The sequence below is a fragment of the Pempheris klunzingeri genome, chromosome 20 (genome assembly GCF_042242105.1).
Source record: "Pempheris klunzingeri isolate RE-2024b chromosome 20, fPemKlu1.hap1, whole genome shotgun sequence".
Taxonomy (NCBI): domain Eukaryota; kingdom Metazoa; phylum Chordata; class Actinopteri; order Acropomatiformes; family Pempheridae; genus Pempheris; species Pempheris klunzingeri.
In genome coordinates, this window is record NC_092031.1 from 17,699,167 (window position 1) to 17,716,076 (window position 16,910).

Here is a 16,910-nt window from a genome sequence, read left to right on the forward strand (position 1 = left end):
TCCGTCCTGTTGTCCATGTGCACGGCGTCCGTCCTGTTGTCCATGTGCACGGCGTCCGTCCTGTTGTCCATGTGCACGGCGTCCGTCCTGTTGTCCATGTGCACGGCGTCCGTCCTGTTGTCCATGTGCACGGCGTCCGTCCTGTTGTCCATGTGCACGGCGTCCGTCCTGTTGTCCATGTGCACGGCGTCCGTCCTGTTGTCCATGTGCACGGCGTCCGTCCTGTTGTCCATGTGCACGGCGTCCGTCCTGTTGTCCATGTGCACGGCGTCCGTCCTGTTGTCCATGTGCACGGCGTCCGTCCTGTTGTCCATGTGCACGGCCTTCTCAGTTTTCAGGTCTTCTGGTCTTTTCGGTTCCTTTTGTCCAAGTTTCTGTTTGCCAACTGATGCGTCAGCCTCCACTTCATTGGTGTCCAGTTGTACTGAAAAATCAAGACATTTGTTTAACAAATTAGTTACGTTCTAGTATGGCACATTAAGAGTTTACTGCCCAAAGACCTCATTTTCAAAGCCAACCCTATATTTTGACATTCTCTCATTATTCGACAGCAAATTAGCTGTATTGCAACACGATATAAATGTTGAGCCCCAAAACCAATGATGCCAAAAGGTATACTGAGATATAAAATTGTAAGCATGATTTTAAGAGACAGGTGTAAACCTGACATTTTATGGTCAATGAAATTTCAAACTGTTAAAATTCCAGTGTCAGTTGGCTAGACACCAGACCAAAAATAAATAAATCCATCCATCTAGACAAACTTGCATTTTTCTTTGTAAGGTCTCACAAAACCTGCTCACCTTCCACTGCATCTTGCACCAACTTGGAATCCATTGACTGGAGAAGTGAAAGGGCCTTCTTTATGGAGGTAATCTCATTGGGAGATAGCCCTTAAGTGCAAAAGAAATGAATTCAGTATCAGGAAGTAGCTCCAAAAAGTTAATGTCACAATTGTTCTTACCCTTCATGCTCCTCTGTAGTCCACCATGTCTTTGATTTGTGCCACCAACTGGCAAACAAGAGCCTACAGAAAGTGCAATTGCTGTTAATCAAGTGTTTGGAGGCAGAACATGTAGACTTGTTACAGCTAAGGGACATCTCAGGAATTAAGGAATCTTCAAAAGTTACACCAAAGCGTACTCTAGTAGCCAAAATCATGTAACCTTACGCTTATATTTGCTATACTGCCCTGCCAATTTCTGCACAAGTTTTAAAAAGAGAGAATATAAAAACCTTTGGTAAGCCAAACGGTCAGCACACAAATAAGCAAAGCCCAAAAACCTCCCATCGCTTCAGCCACCAACAGAAAATGCCAAACCTGAGCCACATGCCAGTTTTAAAAAAAGTCCATCAGGCAGGTTGCACAGCTGTTGCTGATCAGCTCTGATTGACTCTCTTCAGAGGAGCCAGTGGTAATTGAGAAGCAGCACTTCCTGAGAGTCTATAGAACTCTGAGAGTGTCGTGTTTGTGTATATATGTAAATCTAAAGTGATCATGCTATGAGAATTATGAAAGCTCAAACCAAGACATGTTGTCAAGTAGTATTTTGTTCAAATTATTTGTCAAGTAGTGAACTTTTATATCAGTTCCTCTGCCTCGTTTGAAGATTTCAGACTAGTAAAAGGAGCAAATGTCTGGTAAAACCAGTTCATTCTGATCCAGATGTACAGTGCTTTATTGTGGAAACTTGTCTTGGGTTGAATGCTGCTGTATGTCAGCCTTTACGACAAAAAAGCCACACAAATAAACAATTAGCACAAGCTTAAACAATAAAAACTATAAATGCACCAGGCAAGGCACACACACTAAACATTCTTATAGGGTCTGGTCACCGGGTATAAAAAATAGGTTATTTAGGACTTTGACCCAGGAGATCACAGTTTGTGTTCCAGATGAGACCAGCTGCCATGATAGTTTAATGTATTTGTAGACTTGGTCAACTTATATATTTCAATTTTCTTTTATCATTATCACTTTTCAGTCACAGTTTGGTTAGGTTTAGGCACCAGAACTACTTCAGATCATGGCTTGGGTTGGGTCAAATACAACAATAAAAGTCAGGGTACATTAAACATAAAATATACTATTTAAAACATGCAAAGAGTGTTGTTAGCCACTGACACCCGGGCGCAAACAGCATTTAAGTATATTCACTCCAAAACTGCACTGAAGTACTATTTTTAGGTACTTTTACCTGAGTTATTTCCGTAGACTTCTACTCCATGATATTTAAGGAACAAATGTTGTATTTTACTCCTCTACACTTATTTGGCGGCAGTAGTTACCAGTTACTTTGATTTTACATCACACTAAGAGTCCACAGCCACACTAGCAGCTCTTTGTGGCTGTACTATCCTAACATTAGAATGCCAACATGTTAACAATGACAGAACTAAAATGTTACACTGCTAAGGGGCCAAATTTCCCATTTAATTTGGAGTGAGATTGAAGTCAGTGCATTTATTGAGGAGGCCCTCAGTGACCCACCATAGGGGTCGGGGTCAGGGTCAACACTTTTCAACCCCCGGGACTTTTGTTTTCCATGTTTTACAGCAAAATTCATAATTTTAAAGCATTTGTAGACAAAAAGTAATCATGGTCAGTGACATGAAAGACATGACATGTAGCTGCTACAGGTATGCTCAGTGATACATGACCATATGTGTGGTGTGTTTCAAGCAAAATACATTTGTGTACAAGGGTTTGATATATTAGATAATATAGTGTAGCGGGAGGAATGGGTTCCCCTGTACTCACTCACTTATGGCAAAAAAAACACCAGTTTTCATGACTCCTGAAACAGACAAAAAAAGACAAATGATGGCACTATTATAGATCAGTTTGACACTTAATAAATCAAATTTAATAGAAAGGCCACTCACAGATGAGGTTGAGGAGATGTTAAACAGATGGACTAATTTGCCTATATCGATGATGGGACGAATAAATGTTATAAAAATGACAATTTTACCCAAATTTCTGTACTGTTTCCAAACACTTCCACTGCCATTACCAGCTTCGTTTTACGACAAATTAAACAAATTGTTCAGTCAATTTATTTGGAACAATAGGAAAGCAAGACTTCGTTTAAAGTTATTATATATGCCTTATGAGAGGGGAGGACTTCAGCTCCCAAACCTTAGATGGTATTATATGGCTGCCCAGCTAACATCAGCTACACATTATTTCTATACAACCTCACCCCCAGCTTGGGTGAGCATTGAACAAAAGTCCATTCCAGAGTTACCTTTACAGAGCTATCTATACTCTTCAGATGCAAAAACACTAAAAAAACGTACTAAAAATCCATTTCTGAAAAATACAATTTCAGTATGGCACACTGCACACAAGCATGTAGGAGACCTTCCAGCACTCTCTCAGTTTGCCCCTATTTGGGGAAATGAACAGTTCACACCTGGAAAAAAAGATGGAGGGTTTAGACTATGGAATATGAAGGGCATCCAGAAAATTAAGTAATCTGTACACGGATGGAGTTTTACTTACCTTTGAGCAACTATGTGAAAAATATCAAATTCCCTCAAAACATTTCTTTAAATATTTACAGCTAAAAAATTATATGTCATCCAGATCCAGACAGATTATGAATACCCCGTCATTATCAAAAATAGAAGAAGTCTCCCAAACAGAAGGGAAAGGTATGCTCTCTAGATATTATGATGCACTAATGTCTACTTCCAAAGATTCAGCAAGGGACAAACTAAACACCTGGAGAAGTGACATCCAAGAAGACATAAATGAAATGGACTGGAACGAGGCCTGTTTAAAGGCACAAAAGCAATCTATAAATACACGGTTTAGGCTACTTCAATATAAGTGGCTGATGAGGATGTATATGACCCCTGTTAAACTTCATCATATGTCCGATAATATTCCAGATACATGTACCAAATGTCTCATTGAAAAAGGAACAATTCTTCACTGTCTATGGGAATGTCCAAAGATTCAGAAATTCTGGAATGATGTCATCAAATGTCTGTCAGAGGTGTTTAATATCAACATCCCCTTCAATGCTAAACTTTGTGTACTTGGAATCTACCCAGTGGGCTTCACACAAACAGAGAAACAGACTAAATTGCTGGACTTCGGACTTTTACAAGCCAGGAGAGTGATTGCATTACGTTGGAAAAGTATGGATGCTCCCTCTATACAACAGTGGATAAAAGAACTCTCGGAATGTATTGGTCTGGAAAGACTAACCTACATTGTGAAAGGAAAACGAAGGGAATTTGTGTACCTCTGGGAACCATATATGACTATTATAGAAGCCGGAAAGTAAGCCACAGTTATAAAAATATGGATAATGTGTATATTCAGTTATGTATGCATTTTATTTTAGACTATTTTATGTTATTGACATATAATTTGTGCAAGTCTAGCATGTGCGTGTGTGTGTGTGTGTGTGTATGTCCGAATGATCATATGTTTGAGCGGTGACCTATGTTAATGTGGTCCAATTGTTCATTTAATCTGTTGGTTTTTTTTTTCTCTTTATGTAACAACAAACAAATGTCAATAAAAATATTGGAGAAAAAAAAAGAAAGGCCACTCACATGGTACAGCCACTCCTTATTTGTGATAAACATCAGTTTTTAGCAGAGCTCACGTGTTCGGGAAGCTTGTTCCACAGGTGAGGAGCATAGAAACTAAAAGCTGCTTCACCTTGCTCGGTTCTGATTCTAACAATCAGTTAGAATCAGTTAGAAAACACATTTTTTCACCAGTGGCGTCAATGTCAATTCAAGATGGCCACCAAACGAACCCCATGGACCATTAGTTGACTGTTCATGAACAGGTACAAAAAAAAAGCAAAAATGTGGGTTCATGGGAACCTATTCCTTCTACTTGTCTATGGTATGTAATATACCAAACATGCCACACATTTCCTAATGTATATCACTGAGCACACAGTTACAGTTACACATCATACATTACTGAATTCCACACAGTCAGAACTTTCCAGCAAACCCTGATTGTTGTTTCTGGCACGATCCCAGCCGAACCCACCTAAAAGGAAATGAACACACTCAACATCTGCTTATTGTACTACTGGGTTTAAAGTACTGCATTTCACATTCAATTTTTTTCAACATGCAGTGGAACTTCTTGTCCGTTATCTCACACCAAATGTGAGCTCGCATTATAAAATTACACGAGTTCGAGTGCATCATCTCACATTCTGCCCGACTTTTTTTGCACCTCTTTTATTTATGGGGTGTATCACAATATCTGTAACCACCTGTAAGACCTTGGAGAATATAAGAAACATCGTTGTGTGTAGTTGTACCTCCAGAGTGCGTATGTCAAAAACTATAACCCCTTTAGAGGCCTTCCCTCTAGCCTAAATTGTGTGGCTGAAATGTGGAGTCGAGAGGACAGAGAAGAAGGGGGGCACTGAAAAATTGGACTGTCGGGAGAATTTAGAGGGTAGGCTTGTAGCTCCATCTGCAGACAGTAGCACTGTAGGAAATGTAAATAAAGGAGAAAAAAAGAACAGTGGATCCCTCTAAATTATTCTATTAAATTATGCTAATGACCAATTGTCGGCCTAATGTCTGATGAAAAAGAGCGAGGATAAATACCCGTGCATGATGCACTTTTGCAGCATAATGCATTCATCAGACAATGGCCCTTAATGATGAGTTGCTAATGAGTTAAACTGTCCATCAAAACCATGGAAGCTAATGTGTTGTCCTGAAAATGTGAGTTATATCTGCAGAGAGTATCAACACACTGAGTCTGTCTTCCCCCTGCTGACACTGGACAGTCACTAATAAATCCATAAAATCAATGGATTGTTGAATGAGTTGAATATACTGTACTATATGGAAACGCAGAAAGGAAGTAGCTACATTCATAGGATCAGAGAACTAGGGTGAAATGCTTTCCTCTATTCGACGTGTGAAAACAGATGAATGGCCCAAAATATTTCGACTGGATCATTGTGAACTCCTGCATGAGCTGTACAGGGTTTGTATGGGAGCCCGGAGGAAATGTTGGCCAGACGGTGGCACTGGACGAAAGGTCAGGGGATCAAAATGATTACAATTCATCCACTGGGGACCATGAATACGTGTACCAAATTCCATTCAAATGTATCGAATATTTGCCCAGCTCAAGCGTGCACTACAGGGAAAAGATGGTATCACCAAAGTCGGCCGGATACGTCGCCTGGACATCATGGACATGTGTACCAGATGTGACCAACAGAACTGCTCAGGCTGAAGGTCTGAGTACTAGTAGTAGTGATGGGTGGATGAAGCCTTATGAAGCTTTAGGACTTTCTCAGCATTTGTGCCTGAAGCTGTGGAGCTTTAAACTTTAAACTGACAGTGACATCTGGTGGTTTGCAAAATGTCCAGCTGATTTTGCAGTTTCAGTCTCAGGCTGCATGTGAGCAATAAGGGTCCAACAGTTTAACAAAAAAACTGTACAAACGAGGCCATTCATGGACGTGAATATTAAAAATTCTTTATTGTTTTAAACATAAATATGCCAAACATAATTCCACATTGGCCAGAAGATGAGTAATGAGACGTTAGCAGCTCTGTGAACGTGTGTTTCATAATCAGTATATTCCATAGGTGTGCTCCTTCCCATCTCTGTATCTGTCCAGGTAGCGTAGGGGCTGTCGGTGAGGGTATTTGACCTGTGGAGGGTGGTACACTGGAGGCCGGATAACCTCAAACACCGGCTCCCTCATGTCTGCAGGGAGGAGAGGAAAGAGACAGGCTTTAGTTTCACTACAGGAAATCAAGGACAGTCAGTTCTTAAATCCACATCACGAAAACGACAGTCCTGTGCTTTTGCTTTTGCTTATGTGAGCGAGTATGGGACTCACTGAGTGTGTTGTGAAAGGTGTTGGTGACAGATTCGTCCCACTGGCACTGGTAGAAGGCCAGGCCCGCGGGGGTCAAGTTGTCCTGGTGCTTCCTGTAGAATTCCACCGTCTTAAATGTGCGATCCACCAGGGAATGGCTGGGCAGGAGAGACAGCACAGGCTTAGTGTCTTCGTTGCTGTATTAAACATGAACTAACAACACATTAATGTTGTGAATACAGTTCGCTGGCAGGGTTCATGACCGCCGACGATGACGTCTTTTTCTTGGAATGTTTCATGTCCTACTTGCAAGGGGGACACGGTACATTAACTGGCATCTTCAGAGGTGATTGGAAATAACCTGAACTTCAATACTCTCAAACAAACTTCCCTAAAACAGAGGCCAAACACAGAATATTGGAGAGTCAACTTTCTCTTAACCCAGCTAACTCACTTAATGATGTTTATTTCACATTTAAAGGAATAGTGCGACATGTTAGGAAACACACTTATTTGCTTGCTTCCTGTGGTGAGATGAGGAGATTCATATCACTCTCATATCTGTCTCTTATAATCTATATACAGTTAGAGGAGACAGGTAGCTTCGCTTAGCATTTAGACTTAAAACATGGGGAGACAGCTAGCCTCCAACCAGCACTTTAAATCTTGTTTGTGTCCATCTTTAGGCTAAGCTAAGCTAACTGGCTGCGGGCTGTAGCATCACATTTAGCGTACTGGCGTGAGTATGGTTCTGATCCTCTCATTTTACTCTCAGCGAGAAAGCAGATGAGTGTATCGCCCAAAATGTGTCCACTAACTTTAATTTAAGCACCACAAGGAAAACTGTAAAAGTCTATTCAAATCTAGACTATGAAAAGCACATATCCTACGTAGAGGCGAGTGAACAAATACACAGATAATCTGCTTGTATTTCATACAAGACACAAACAACACTGAGAGCATCAGCTTCCTGTCTGGATGCTGAGCGTTGTGCTCACCATGGCGACGGCCTGACATCCTCCTGGAAGTTGATGGGTCCCTCCTGCTTGAAGAGGACATAAATGTAGCGGTGGAAGCCCGTTCCTTTGGCGGGGAAGGGGGGCAGGTAGTGACACAGCTCCTCCCCAGCCTGCACTGCCCCCCCTGGTATGTTCCCCCTACAGAAACACAGATCAGTCAAAGCTCGAGTGGTTACAAATTCTTGACACTGCACCTGCTCCTCCTCCTCCCGCACTGAAAAACCAAAATCATCTAACAACTTTCAGCTGACTATTATTTCTAAAAGTGCTGCATCAATAAGAGTTGGCCTGAAGTACTCACACTAGCCAGTGGACGTATTCTGCCTCATTATCCAGAAGATGCTCATCTGAAAGAGATCAAATTATTTTAAACAGCCTGACAAATGCTGAGAATAAAATTCAGGCACTCTTCATGCACTTTAAAGGTAGCTGAGCCAGAAATATCCACAGTTTATCTTCACATCAAAGTCAATTTGTGTATTTTACCAGCAGTTCTTATTAACTTCGACAGTATATTTTGATCATGTCATCATCTATGTGAGACATCAGGAGACAACAAACACATATGACGACAGGATTGTTTCATTTCAAATATCAAAAGAGTTTGTGGTTTACAATAGTGAAGGAGTATATTTGAATTCTTTATCCTTACCTTCCTTAACCTGAAATTCAGCATTTCCCAAACTTTCAAGACTTTGTACAAATACTGAGCATAGAGGGTTGCTGATTATCACAATCTAGTGAGCTGAAGCTGACCTGGACAGGTGAGCAGGAGGGTCCACAGGGAGCCCTCCTCTGCATCAAAGCTGACCTGAGGGACGGATGCTGCCTGGAGGCAAAAGCACAGCAAAGAATACGATTAGAACATCAACTGAAGAGCTAGATTACAGCGGATGATTTTTCCTTTTAACGTACTTCGGTGGGTGTCAGCCGGTTCCCATAATACACTTGGCCACCGTTGTCCTGGCCGTAGCAGATGCGGAGTGAGACTTGAGGTAAAAAAAAGGCCTTGGGGAAGAGATCTCTGAAGACCCCGTAGTGATCTGCCAGTCTCGTTATGTGAAATGGACCACTGTTCTTCTCCCAGGACTCCTGCACTCGATCCAGAGGGATCTTAACTGATGCGACAAAGAGAAAACACAACCGATTTATTGACTCAATTACAAGCTTGAGCATTCCCTTTCTGCTGAGTGTGTGTGTGTGTGAGCTTACAAGTGCGCAAACGAAAAGCCCTCTCCATCTCCACATTCTTCTTGTTTTCCTTCATCACCTGCCTCCTCTCCCTCAGCTGCTTGGTCCTGCAGGGTTGATAGTACGGCAGGCCGATGTCCACTCGCTCTACACCTGCAACTAAACAAGGCTCGTATGAACTGGTTTCAACTGTGACAAAGTGAAATCCAGTCCACATCCCTGGAGAACCAGTGTTTCTCACCATGATCAGGATCAGCTTCTTCCACGTAGCTCCTGTAGCTCTTCCACCAGGCGGGTTTGTTCTTTGTCTCCTCAGCTTCTGTGAGGTAACGGGTGTAGCTGCGATACTTCTCCAGCGACTCCAGCTTTGTGACGTCAATCTCCTCATTTGGCATAGCACCCAAAGGAGGTATCCGTCTGCAGAGGAATGCTGTTACATGGAAACACCCCCAACAGTTAGTTAGCAGAAAACTGTTGGTCATGTTGTCTACTTATTCCTACATCGATTTGGAGGTTGCACAGTTCTAATACCAGGGTTGTTATGGTTGTCCATTCTGGGTCAAGACTGTCTGATGATTTATATTTACATGTTCATAATTTTGTAACTGACTTGTTTATTTCCTAAGTGCTATTTAATTTTTGCATTTGGCTACACTCCCAGTTCTGTTGATTGTCTTGAAATGTTACTGTATAATTGATGAAGTTAAGTGGGGGATAGATTCTGAAAATCAATATATTATCAGAATTTAGCAAGCTTCTGTGGTTACTGACACCAGTAATTTCAGCACGCAAAGCTTACTAAAGGACATCCTCTGTGCATGCCAAACTCCATTCAAATATTTGATGATTTTACGTCAAGGAGAGAGGCTTCAAGACTAGTTTCATCACGCAGCACTTGTTTCACCTGTCATGTTTGGTTCTGCTTCTGCTTCTTCAAACCAATAGTGGGAACTAATACGAATGTCATGTCATGTTATTATCAGATGGATAACCCTATCGATGTTGACACTATTACTATTAAATTGTCGTATTTCTCTATCGAGTTTGGCGACACGTCTTTCTCCAGAGGACAGCATGTAACCCTGTCAGTGCTACACACTGATGTGAGCTGACACACGCAGCTCACATGCAATACTGAAGCGCAGGCACGAAGTTACTGAATATAAATCCAATGTACTTTAGCAAAATCGTTACGGTACCTGTTGTGACAAATGTCCTCGCATTATTGACCCCTAAATCTGTCCCACTTCTCAAGGCAACAGCACAAACCGTGCGCAGCGCCATCTTGGAGTGAACTCCTTCCTCTTTTTTCAGAATATACGGTGGCCGAAAAGGGCTAAACGAGTCCGTGCACTTTATTTGTTTTGCGTAGAATTGACTAACCGTGGTCTAGTAGCAGATAAATAACGGTCACATAACTTGGTGGTAACCATCACCAGTGTACTTAGCACATTAATCTAAGCCATTTTAGCACAATTCTCGTATATGATTCAAAATATACATTAATCTTTTTAATTAAAATTCTGGTTTGTGAATAATTGCTAGTTGATGTTAAACCAAACTGATTCCGAACACTAAATATCATTATTGCAAATGTAATGCACCACTGTTACAGTAGCGGTGTTTGATGTATCACAGTCGACAACACAACGACCTGTTGTGTTGGGTCGATTAAGACCGACTTTATCGATTTCCCGACAGCCCCTGAAGGCATCATTTTTGCGTATGTCGTCATCAGGGAAGCTTCATCTGACGTATACTCAGTGGTCACACAGATGCTGTGCACGGATGTATCTGTGGAAGTGGTAAGAATTAACATTGACTCGGCATTGTGTAACAGCCAGGCGGCGAGTGTGAAAATATGAGCTAATTTATAGTTGATCCGCTGCCTGGTTAAATATTTTGACTATAAATTGTCCCCAAGAGTCCTCGGTAACGTGAAGTGACTGGGCTCCAGTGCTAATGTTAGCTACCGCTAGCTTTTCCTTCCACTTGGCTAAGTTATTGTGTGGTAGCCAACGTTTCCATTTGGACTGAGACGTGTATTGTTGCCTGACGGTGGCTTAGCTTCCTCCCTGTCTGATAACTGGCACCAACAGAATTAGGGGCGTTTTAATTACATTTCTCTCTGAGATGCTGTTTCTATACACAGGGCTTAAAACGTGATAATAACCTCTAAATCCAGAGAAATGAAGCAGTCAGTTGCATTACTGTCATTGTGTGGGACGGATCTGACATGCTGACATGTCTGAGGTGTGTGACATCATGACCAACCTCCCTGTTTCTGCTCTCTTTTTTTTTCACAGAGGTGTCTGCTTTTTCCTCAAAGATGGAGTCTCAGAATTCAAACCTGACCTGCGTCATATGCCTGGAGCGTTTCCGAATCCCTGTCACCATCCCCTGCGGTCACACCTTCTGTCAAAAGTGCATCACCATGTGCTGGGACACCAAGAGCAAGTCTGACCTGGGACCTCAGTGCCCCATCTGCAACGAGGAGTTCCCCACCAGGCCCATCCTCAAACGTAACGTGTCCCTGTCTGTCCTGACCGAGGCCGCCAACAGCACCGGCCCCTCCTGCAGAGAGTCCCTGATGAGGGGGAGCGAAGGGGCCAGAGCCATGCTGCTGTGCGATCGCCATAAAAAGCCTCTGGTTTATTACTGCAGGCAGGATAAAATGTCTGTGTGCTGCGAGTGCGGCATCTCCGAATGCATGAATCACGAGAAGGTCTTGTTGGAGGCAGAGCGGGAAAATCAAGAGGTACAGTAACGTAACGCCACCACGGCCGCTTTAGTTTTAACTCCAGCGTGTGTGAAAGCCACTGTCTTAATTTGATGTGTTTTCCTTACAGCTGCTGCTAGAAAGGAAGAGTAAGGAGGTGGGGAAGCTCATGGAAGAGACGGAAAAAAGTATTAAGGACCTGGCTGAGAATATCAGTCAAGCCAAGGTTAGTTCCAGACATAAGACCTAAGACGTGCCTCAAACTCATTAGTTTTTCTCACCATGTCAGAAATGTGACTTAAAGGGGAATCAACTCAAAGCCAGAGAAGGAAGCTGTCCTTCAAACACAGGGATAGGGTTATGTTTGTTTGATCCATGATGTGACAGAAGCCTCGCTCCCCTTTACAGCAGTTGATAGAGTTCAAAAGAAGGTTAGTCGTCCCTTAGTATGCTTCAAACTGATCGAATGCTGAAATTCACACCAGTGTTTTTCAACTCTGGGTGGCTTACCACATTGGCACAACTTCCAGCATCTGTCTCGCAGGTGGAGCCAGTTCTGATAGAAACTAGGCCATTCATTAGTCTCCTTGCACGCCCACAACACTTGTAATGCATTTGCAAGAAACATTCAGGTGACTGACGAAGCTGCAGCTCAGAAGACAATTAAGCTTGATATTGGTGTAAATTAAGAATTAAAACACCAATAACTGTGCGTTCCCGGATTCCTCACAGCGGGCATATGAATGTGCGTCTTCCGCAGGTAACCCTTCAGCAGACTTCCACCTGGGTCAGTGTCAAGTTCTCCACCCTGATTAAGATACTGGCTGAGAAGCAGGAGGCGACGGAGCTCTTCATTGAGGAGCAGAAAGAAGCTGCCATCACTGAGGCGGAGGCGCGGCTGGCTGAGCTTGAGGAGCGTTCCAGGATCCTCCGAGAGAGCCAGGGACAGATAGCGGCCATACATAACCTCTCTGATACAGAGCTCATCAAGGTCCGTGCCCTGTCTTTACACTGTCGTTCTTTTGGTAACGTGTAAGAGTAACGGGAAAGATGCTTTCAAAGAGCCGTTCACCAGCACTTCTGACAAAATAATGTCCGGTAATGGATGGATTTTTAAATGTCTTCAGCACCTCTGACCACACCCCACAGTGGAGGTATAGCACTCAGCGAGGTGAATAGTTCTACTGCTAGATGGCAGCAAAAGCAGGATTATACCTGTCGTGTCGTGTCGTATCTGTTTATAGACCTAAAACCGCAAAGTGACAAAAAACTTTGATAACTTCCTGATCTAACTTTGAAAAGCGCCCGTGATCATTAAGGGAATTAGTTATTTGTTGCTTTGACAGAAGGTTTTAGGCAGAGAATGTTTAAATGTGGATGGCATGACTGCTTCTCTTCTCTGCTGTGAGTCACCCACAGCGCTACACACAGTTATATACTAGAGAGATTATTAGAAACACTTCAATATGATGCAGTCTAGTGACCTCAGTAAGAAACATCTCTCAGAACAAACGGTACCCAATATAAGCTTTGTGAAGGTAGAATGTGTGGCAGTGCTGGATTTGCATTCCATTGTATAGGTGTACCTAATAAAGTGGTCAGGGAGTGTAGGTAAAACATCATGTGGATGTCTATAATGAAGGAGAGACATCTACATCCTAACCGTATGCCTTTGTGTTCTATGGTTAAATGACAATTATCAATCAAGCATCGAACCAAATGCACGTCATCTAGGTCTTTTTTACGTCTTCACAGGAGTCACTGCTTATAGAAGTTCCACGTTTTAAGGATATACCCACAGACGTAACGCCAAACCTCCAGGAGCGATTAAACAGCGCCACAGACGTCCTGTCCCGAGTCTCCAAGCTGGTGTGTGAGGACCTGGAGAAAGCTGTGAGCACCGCTGTGGGTCAGGACAAAGACGGTAATCTGCCTCTGGGGAAAGATGCCCCCCCCGTAGGAAGTTAACTGGTTTTGATAGCAGTTTGTTCCCCAGTTTTTCGCTCTGTGTTCTCAAGCTTGTCACCGGTCTGCAGGTTCCCCTCAGGATAAGAGGCCGATCCTAGCTGTGGTCCCCAGTCCAGCTGCCCCGTGCCACCCTGGTGGGAGGGAAGGCCTTAGCGCTTGTAAGTCCTGTCTAACATTTTAGACTGCAGGTTTGCGTTAGACATTTACCAGATTATGTGATCAGTTCTTGCCTGATTCTTCTCTTCCTCATCACAGACCGATGCTCTCTGACCTTTGACCCTCGCACGGCCAACCAGCACCTGTCTCTGTCCCAGGAGAACCGGAGGGCGGAGCACCTGACCTCGGGCCCTCGCCCCGTCCCGGCCCACGAAGCCCGCTTCGATCACACCTGGCAGGTGCTCTGCTTTGAGGGCTTCACCCACGGGCGGCACTACTGGGAGCTGGAGGTGTCCAAGCCGTGGGCCTACCTCGGGGTAAAGAACCGTGCACGTTGTGTTGGTATACGGAGTGGTTCATTGAGGGTCTGATATTCAGGCAATACATTTTTTACAGTATCTGAAATGAACTGTACCAGCAACTGTGAGCAACTGTTAAAATGAAAATGAATGATTCATTTTTTTTATTATAACCAGCTAAATTCCCAGATAGATATACTTAACATAGAAATATGGAAAAAGTTTGCAGATGTTGCTACTCCTTTTTGTAGAGCCAGTGCAATATGCAGCTTATTTGAGTCAAAGCCAATAGTTTGCTTTGACTCGACTGATGATGCTCAGTGTGGTAGTTACACTAAAGTGTTTTTCAGGTGAACCTTTCCTGCCAAATGTGCCCCACACAGATTTTACTTTCATGTGGCACCATTCGGGTGGTTGTTTTAGACGATCCAACCTTTATGATTTTTCCATCAATATTGGAATTGATGCATAACAAAGTAGCGCTTATTTTCCTTTGCGTCGACTCAAATGAATCTAACAGCAGCCCAGAGAGGTCTGCAGCTTCATCAGCAGCTCTGTGACACTTTGATTTGTACTCGGGCACAGCGGCGCTCTGAGCTAAATGCTGACATCACCATGCCCAGCACGCTCAAAATGACAACCGTGGCATCGATCGCGTCAAACATGGTGATGTGAAGCAGGTATAATGTGGACTATCTTGCTTGAGCAGGTTGATTGTATCGACCTGCTGGTGGCGCTGGAGGAAGAGTCGGGGGATCGCCGGTGATCAGGATGCATCCTCTGGGCTTCACGAATGTCAACATTTTGTGCTAAGACATCCAGTTGAAGTATAGACATGTCCGCAGACCTGTGGGTGGAGAGGATTCATCCTCTGGGCACAGTGGATGAATGTGCCGAGCTTGATAGCAATCCATTAAATAGGTGCCACCAGAGTTAGGACTGGTCCCACGTGTGAGTCTGCCTCGGCACAGCCTTCCTTTTTCCCTTGTGCCGCACACTTTTCATCTACATGTTCTCCTGTGCCTCCTGCCAGGTAACCTACAAGACCATCCCCAGGAAGGAGAAGGGGAAGAGGTGCATGGTGGGTATGAATGAACTGTCCTGGAGCCTGCAGCTGGACGAGCATCAGCTCAGCGCCTGGCACAACGGCCGGCGGGAGACTCTGACCGGCCACTCCCAGCACGGCCGCATAGGGATGCTGCTGGACTACGAGGCGGGGACGCTCACCTACTACGGAGACGGGCAGACCAGGCTCCACGCCTTCCACTGTGCCTTCACCCAGGAGCTGTTCCCCGCCTGCTGGATAGGAGAGGGGGTTAGCATCACCCTCTGCTCCCCGTGAGCTGACTCATAAAGACAAGTGAAGAAGGGAGTAACAAGAAGCACTATCAAACGTGGGCACTAGCTGACTCAACATAGAGGAACCCCCCCCCCCCTAACCATTTAGGGTGTTTTTTAGGTCTTTTTTTTCCTTTACAATAGCACTACTTAATTCTGTTTTTTTTTTTCTTAAAGGTTTGTATGAAATAACCTTCAGTTTTAGATTGATGTCTGCTGTCAGGTCTCCTCAACTCAGTATGTCAACATTCTTGTTCTTTCACCACATAAAATCGAATTTCCTTGTTCTCTTGCAAGGCATTATGCATTCATTAGAGGTGGGCTCACAGGCAAATGACTCACTATAAAATGCACTCAATTATAAAATCCACGTACATGCTGAGGCCGTGCTGAGGGAGACTTTCTGAGGAGCAGATGAGAACGGTGGTGTCAGTCGATCCATTGTGTCGCTTTGAGAGTGCTGCACCACAACTAAGCTGGCGGCCACTGCATCATGTTCCTTAGTGTCCTAGACACAGATTCTGAAGTGTGGCACACGAGCGGTTCGGCTGCTCTTACAAAGACACAACCTCAAAGGTTGGCATTGCGTGCTGCCAACATCTGAGGCGCAGATGTCAGATTTGACTGTGCCTGGCTCTGGTCTGCTCTGAAGAGAGAGTTCGTCGTTTTTTTGGGAGATCCGCTTCTTCGCTTTCTTGCTGAGAGCTAGAGAAGAAGATCAACACCACTCTCTGTACAGTCTGTGTCTGTATGCCAAATGAGAAGCTACAGCTGCTTAGCGTAGCTTAGCATAAAGACTGGAAGCGTATAGGAACAGCTAGCCCGTCACTGCTAACAAAACCTGTCCACCAGCACCTCCAAAGCTCACCAGTAAACATGTAGTATCTTGTTGCCAGGCGACCAGTGGAGACAGCCATCGGCACACAACCCTCCAAACAAACACGATGGAGTGTGTTAATGAGCTTTAGAGGAGCTGCTTGGGGGCTTTTGCTACCTTTGCTACAGTCAAACCTGTTTCCATTCTTAATGCTAAGCTAAGCTTAACATGTGGTGGCTTTAGCTTTACTTTAAGTGTACAGACATGGAGTCAATCTAACTCTCAGCAAGAGAAGGAATAAGTGTACGTCCTCCAGGGGTCAGAGCCTCTTATCGACCGCTGCCTTGTTTTAGTTGTTGATTTCAGAGAAACAGATGAAACCCTGCCTGGAGCACACAGACATACAGTACACACACACACACATAAGACATCATCGCAGCAACATACAAGAAAGAGAGAGGGACATTTTTGCAATGCTAGGAGAAGCCATTTGTTGAGGAATTGCTGAAGCATAACTTCACAATATTGCCCCGAGCTGTCTGAAAATCTGTCACGTCTCCT

At 43.8% G+C, this 16,910-nt stretch overlaps 2 protein-coding genes and 1 long non-coding RNA gene across 4 annotated transcripts; 1 reads left to right on the plus strand and 2 right to left on the minus strand.

Annotated features, from left to right (window-relative positions):
* Positions 1-360: 360 nt before the first annotated feature.
* LOC139219377 (uncharacterized) lies at positions 361-1,304 on the minus strand. The gene is made up of 4 exons (XR_011585720.1): positions 1,237-1,304; positions 965-1,027; positions 804-893; positions 361-424 (listed from the first exon to the last, which is right to left on the minus strand). It is a non-coding gene; the product is annotated as an uncharacterized lncRNA (long non-coding RNA).
* Positions 1,305-6,477: 5,173 nt separating this feature from the next.
* On the minus strand, positions 6,478-10,336 carry mrpl38 (mitochondrial ribosomal protein L38). 2 transcript variants are annotated; one of them, XM_070851931.1, is made up of 9 exons: positions 10,252-10,336; positions 9,294-9,482; positions 9,074-9,205; positions 8,777-8,979; positions 8,618-8,690; positions 8,163-8,208; positions 7,841-7,999; positions 6,864-7,000; positions 6,478-6,727 (listed from the first exon to the last, which is right to left on the minus strand). In XM_070851931.1, the coding sequence occupies exons 1-9, from the start codon at positions 10,334-10,336 to the stop codon at positions 6,591-6,593; spliced, it is 1,161 nt and encodes a 386-aa protein (XP_070708032.1). In that variant the 3' UTR covers positions 6,478-6,590. The 2 variants fall into 2 exon arrangements, with proteins under 2 accessions (XP_070708032.1, XP_070708031.1); XM_070851930.1 differs by having other exon boundaries at positions 9,074-9,211.
* Positions 10,337-10,795: 459 nt separating this feature from the next.
* On the plus strand, positions 10,796-15,920 carry trim65 (tripartite motif containing 65). The gene is made up of 8 exons (XM_070852300.1): positions 10,796-10,857; positions 11,359-11,810; positions 11,902-11,997; positions 12,532-12,762; positions 13,527-13,695; positions 13,808-13,897; positions 13,995-14,212; positions 15,228-15,920. The coding sequence occupies exons 2-8, from the start codon at positions 11,382-11,384 to the stop codon at positions 15,534-15,536; spliced, it is 1,542 nt and encodes a 513-aa protein (XP_070708401.1). The 5' UTR covers positions 10,796-10,857; positions 11,359-11,381; the 3' UTR covers positions 15,537-15,920.
* The last annotated feature ends 990 nt before the right edge of the window (positions 15,921-16,910 follow it).

Bases quoted from the DNA above. Each gene is read 5' to 3' on its own strand.
- trim65 (XM_070852300.1), top strand. From the start codon at position 11,382: ATGGAGTCTCAGAATTCAAACCTGACCTGCGTCATATGCCTGGAGCGT. The intron at 11,811-11,901 runs GTACAGTAACGT...TTTTCCTTACAG, and splicing joins CAGAGCGGGAAAATCAAGAG to CTGCTGCTAGAAAGGAAGAG. The intron at 13,696-13,807 runs GTAATCTGCCTC...ACCGGTCTGCAG, and splicing joins TGTGGGTCAGGACAAAGACG to GTTCCCCTCAGGATAAGAGG.
- mrpl38 (XM_070851930.1), bottom strand. From the start codon at position 10,336: ATGGCGCTGCGCACGGTTTGTGCTGTTGCCTTGAGAAGTGGGACAGAT. The intron at 8,980-9,073 runs GTAAGCTCACAC...TTGTCGCATCAG, and splicing joins GGCTTTTCGTTTGCGCACTT to TTAAGATCCCTCTGGATCGA. The intron at 8,000-8,162 runs GTGAGTACTTCA...GTGTTTCTGTAG, and splicing joins GAATACGTCCACTGGCTAGT to GGGGAACATACCAGGGGGGG.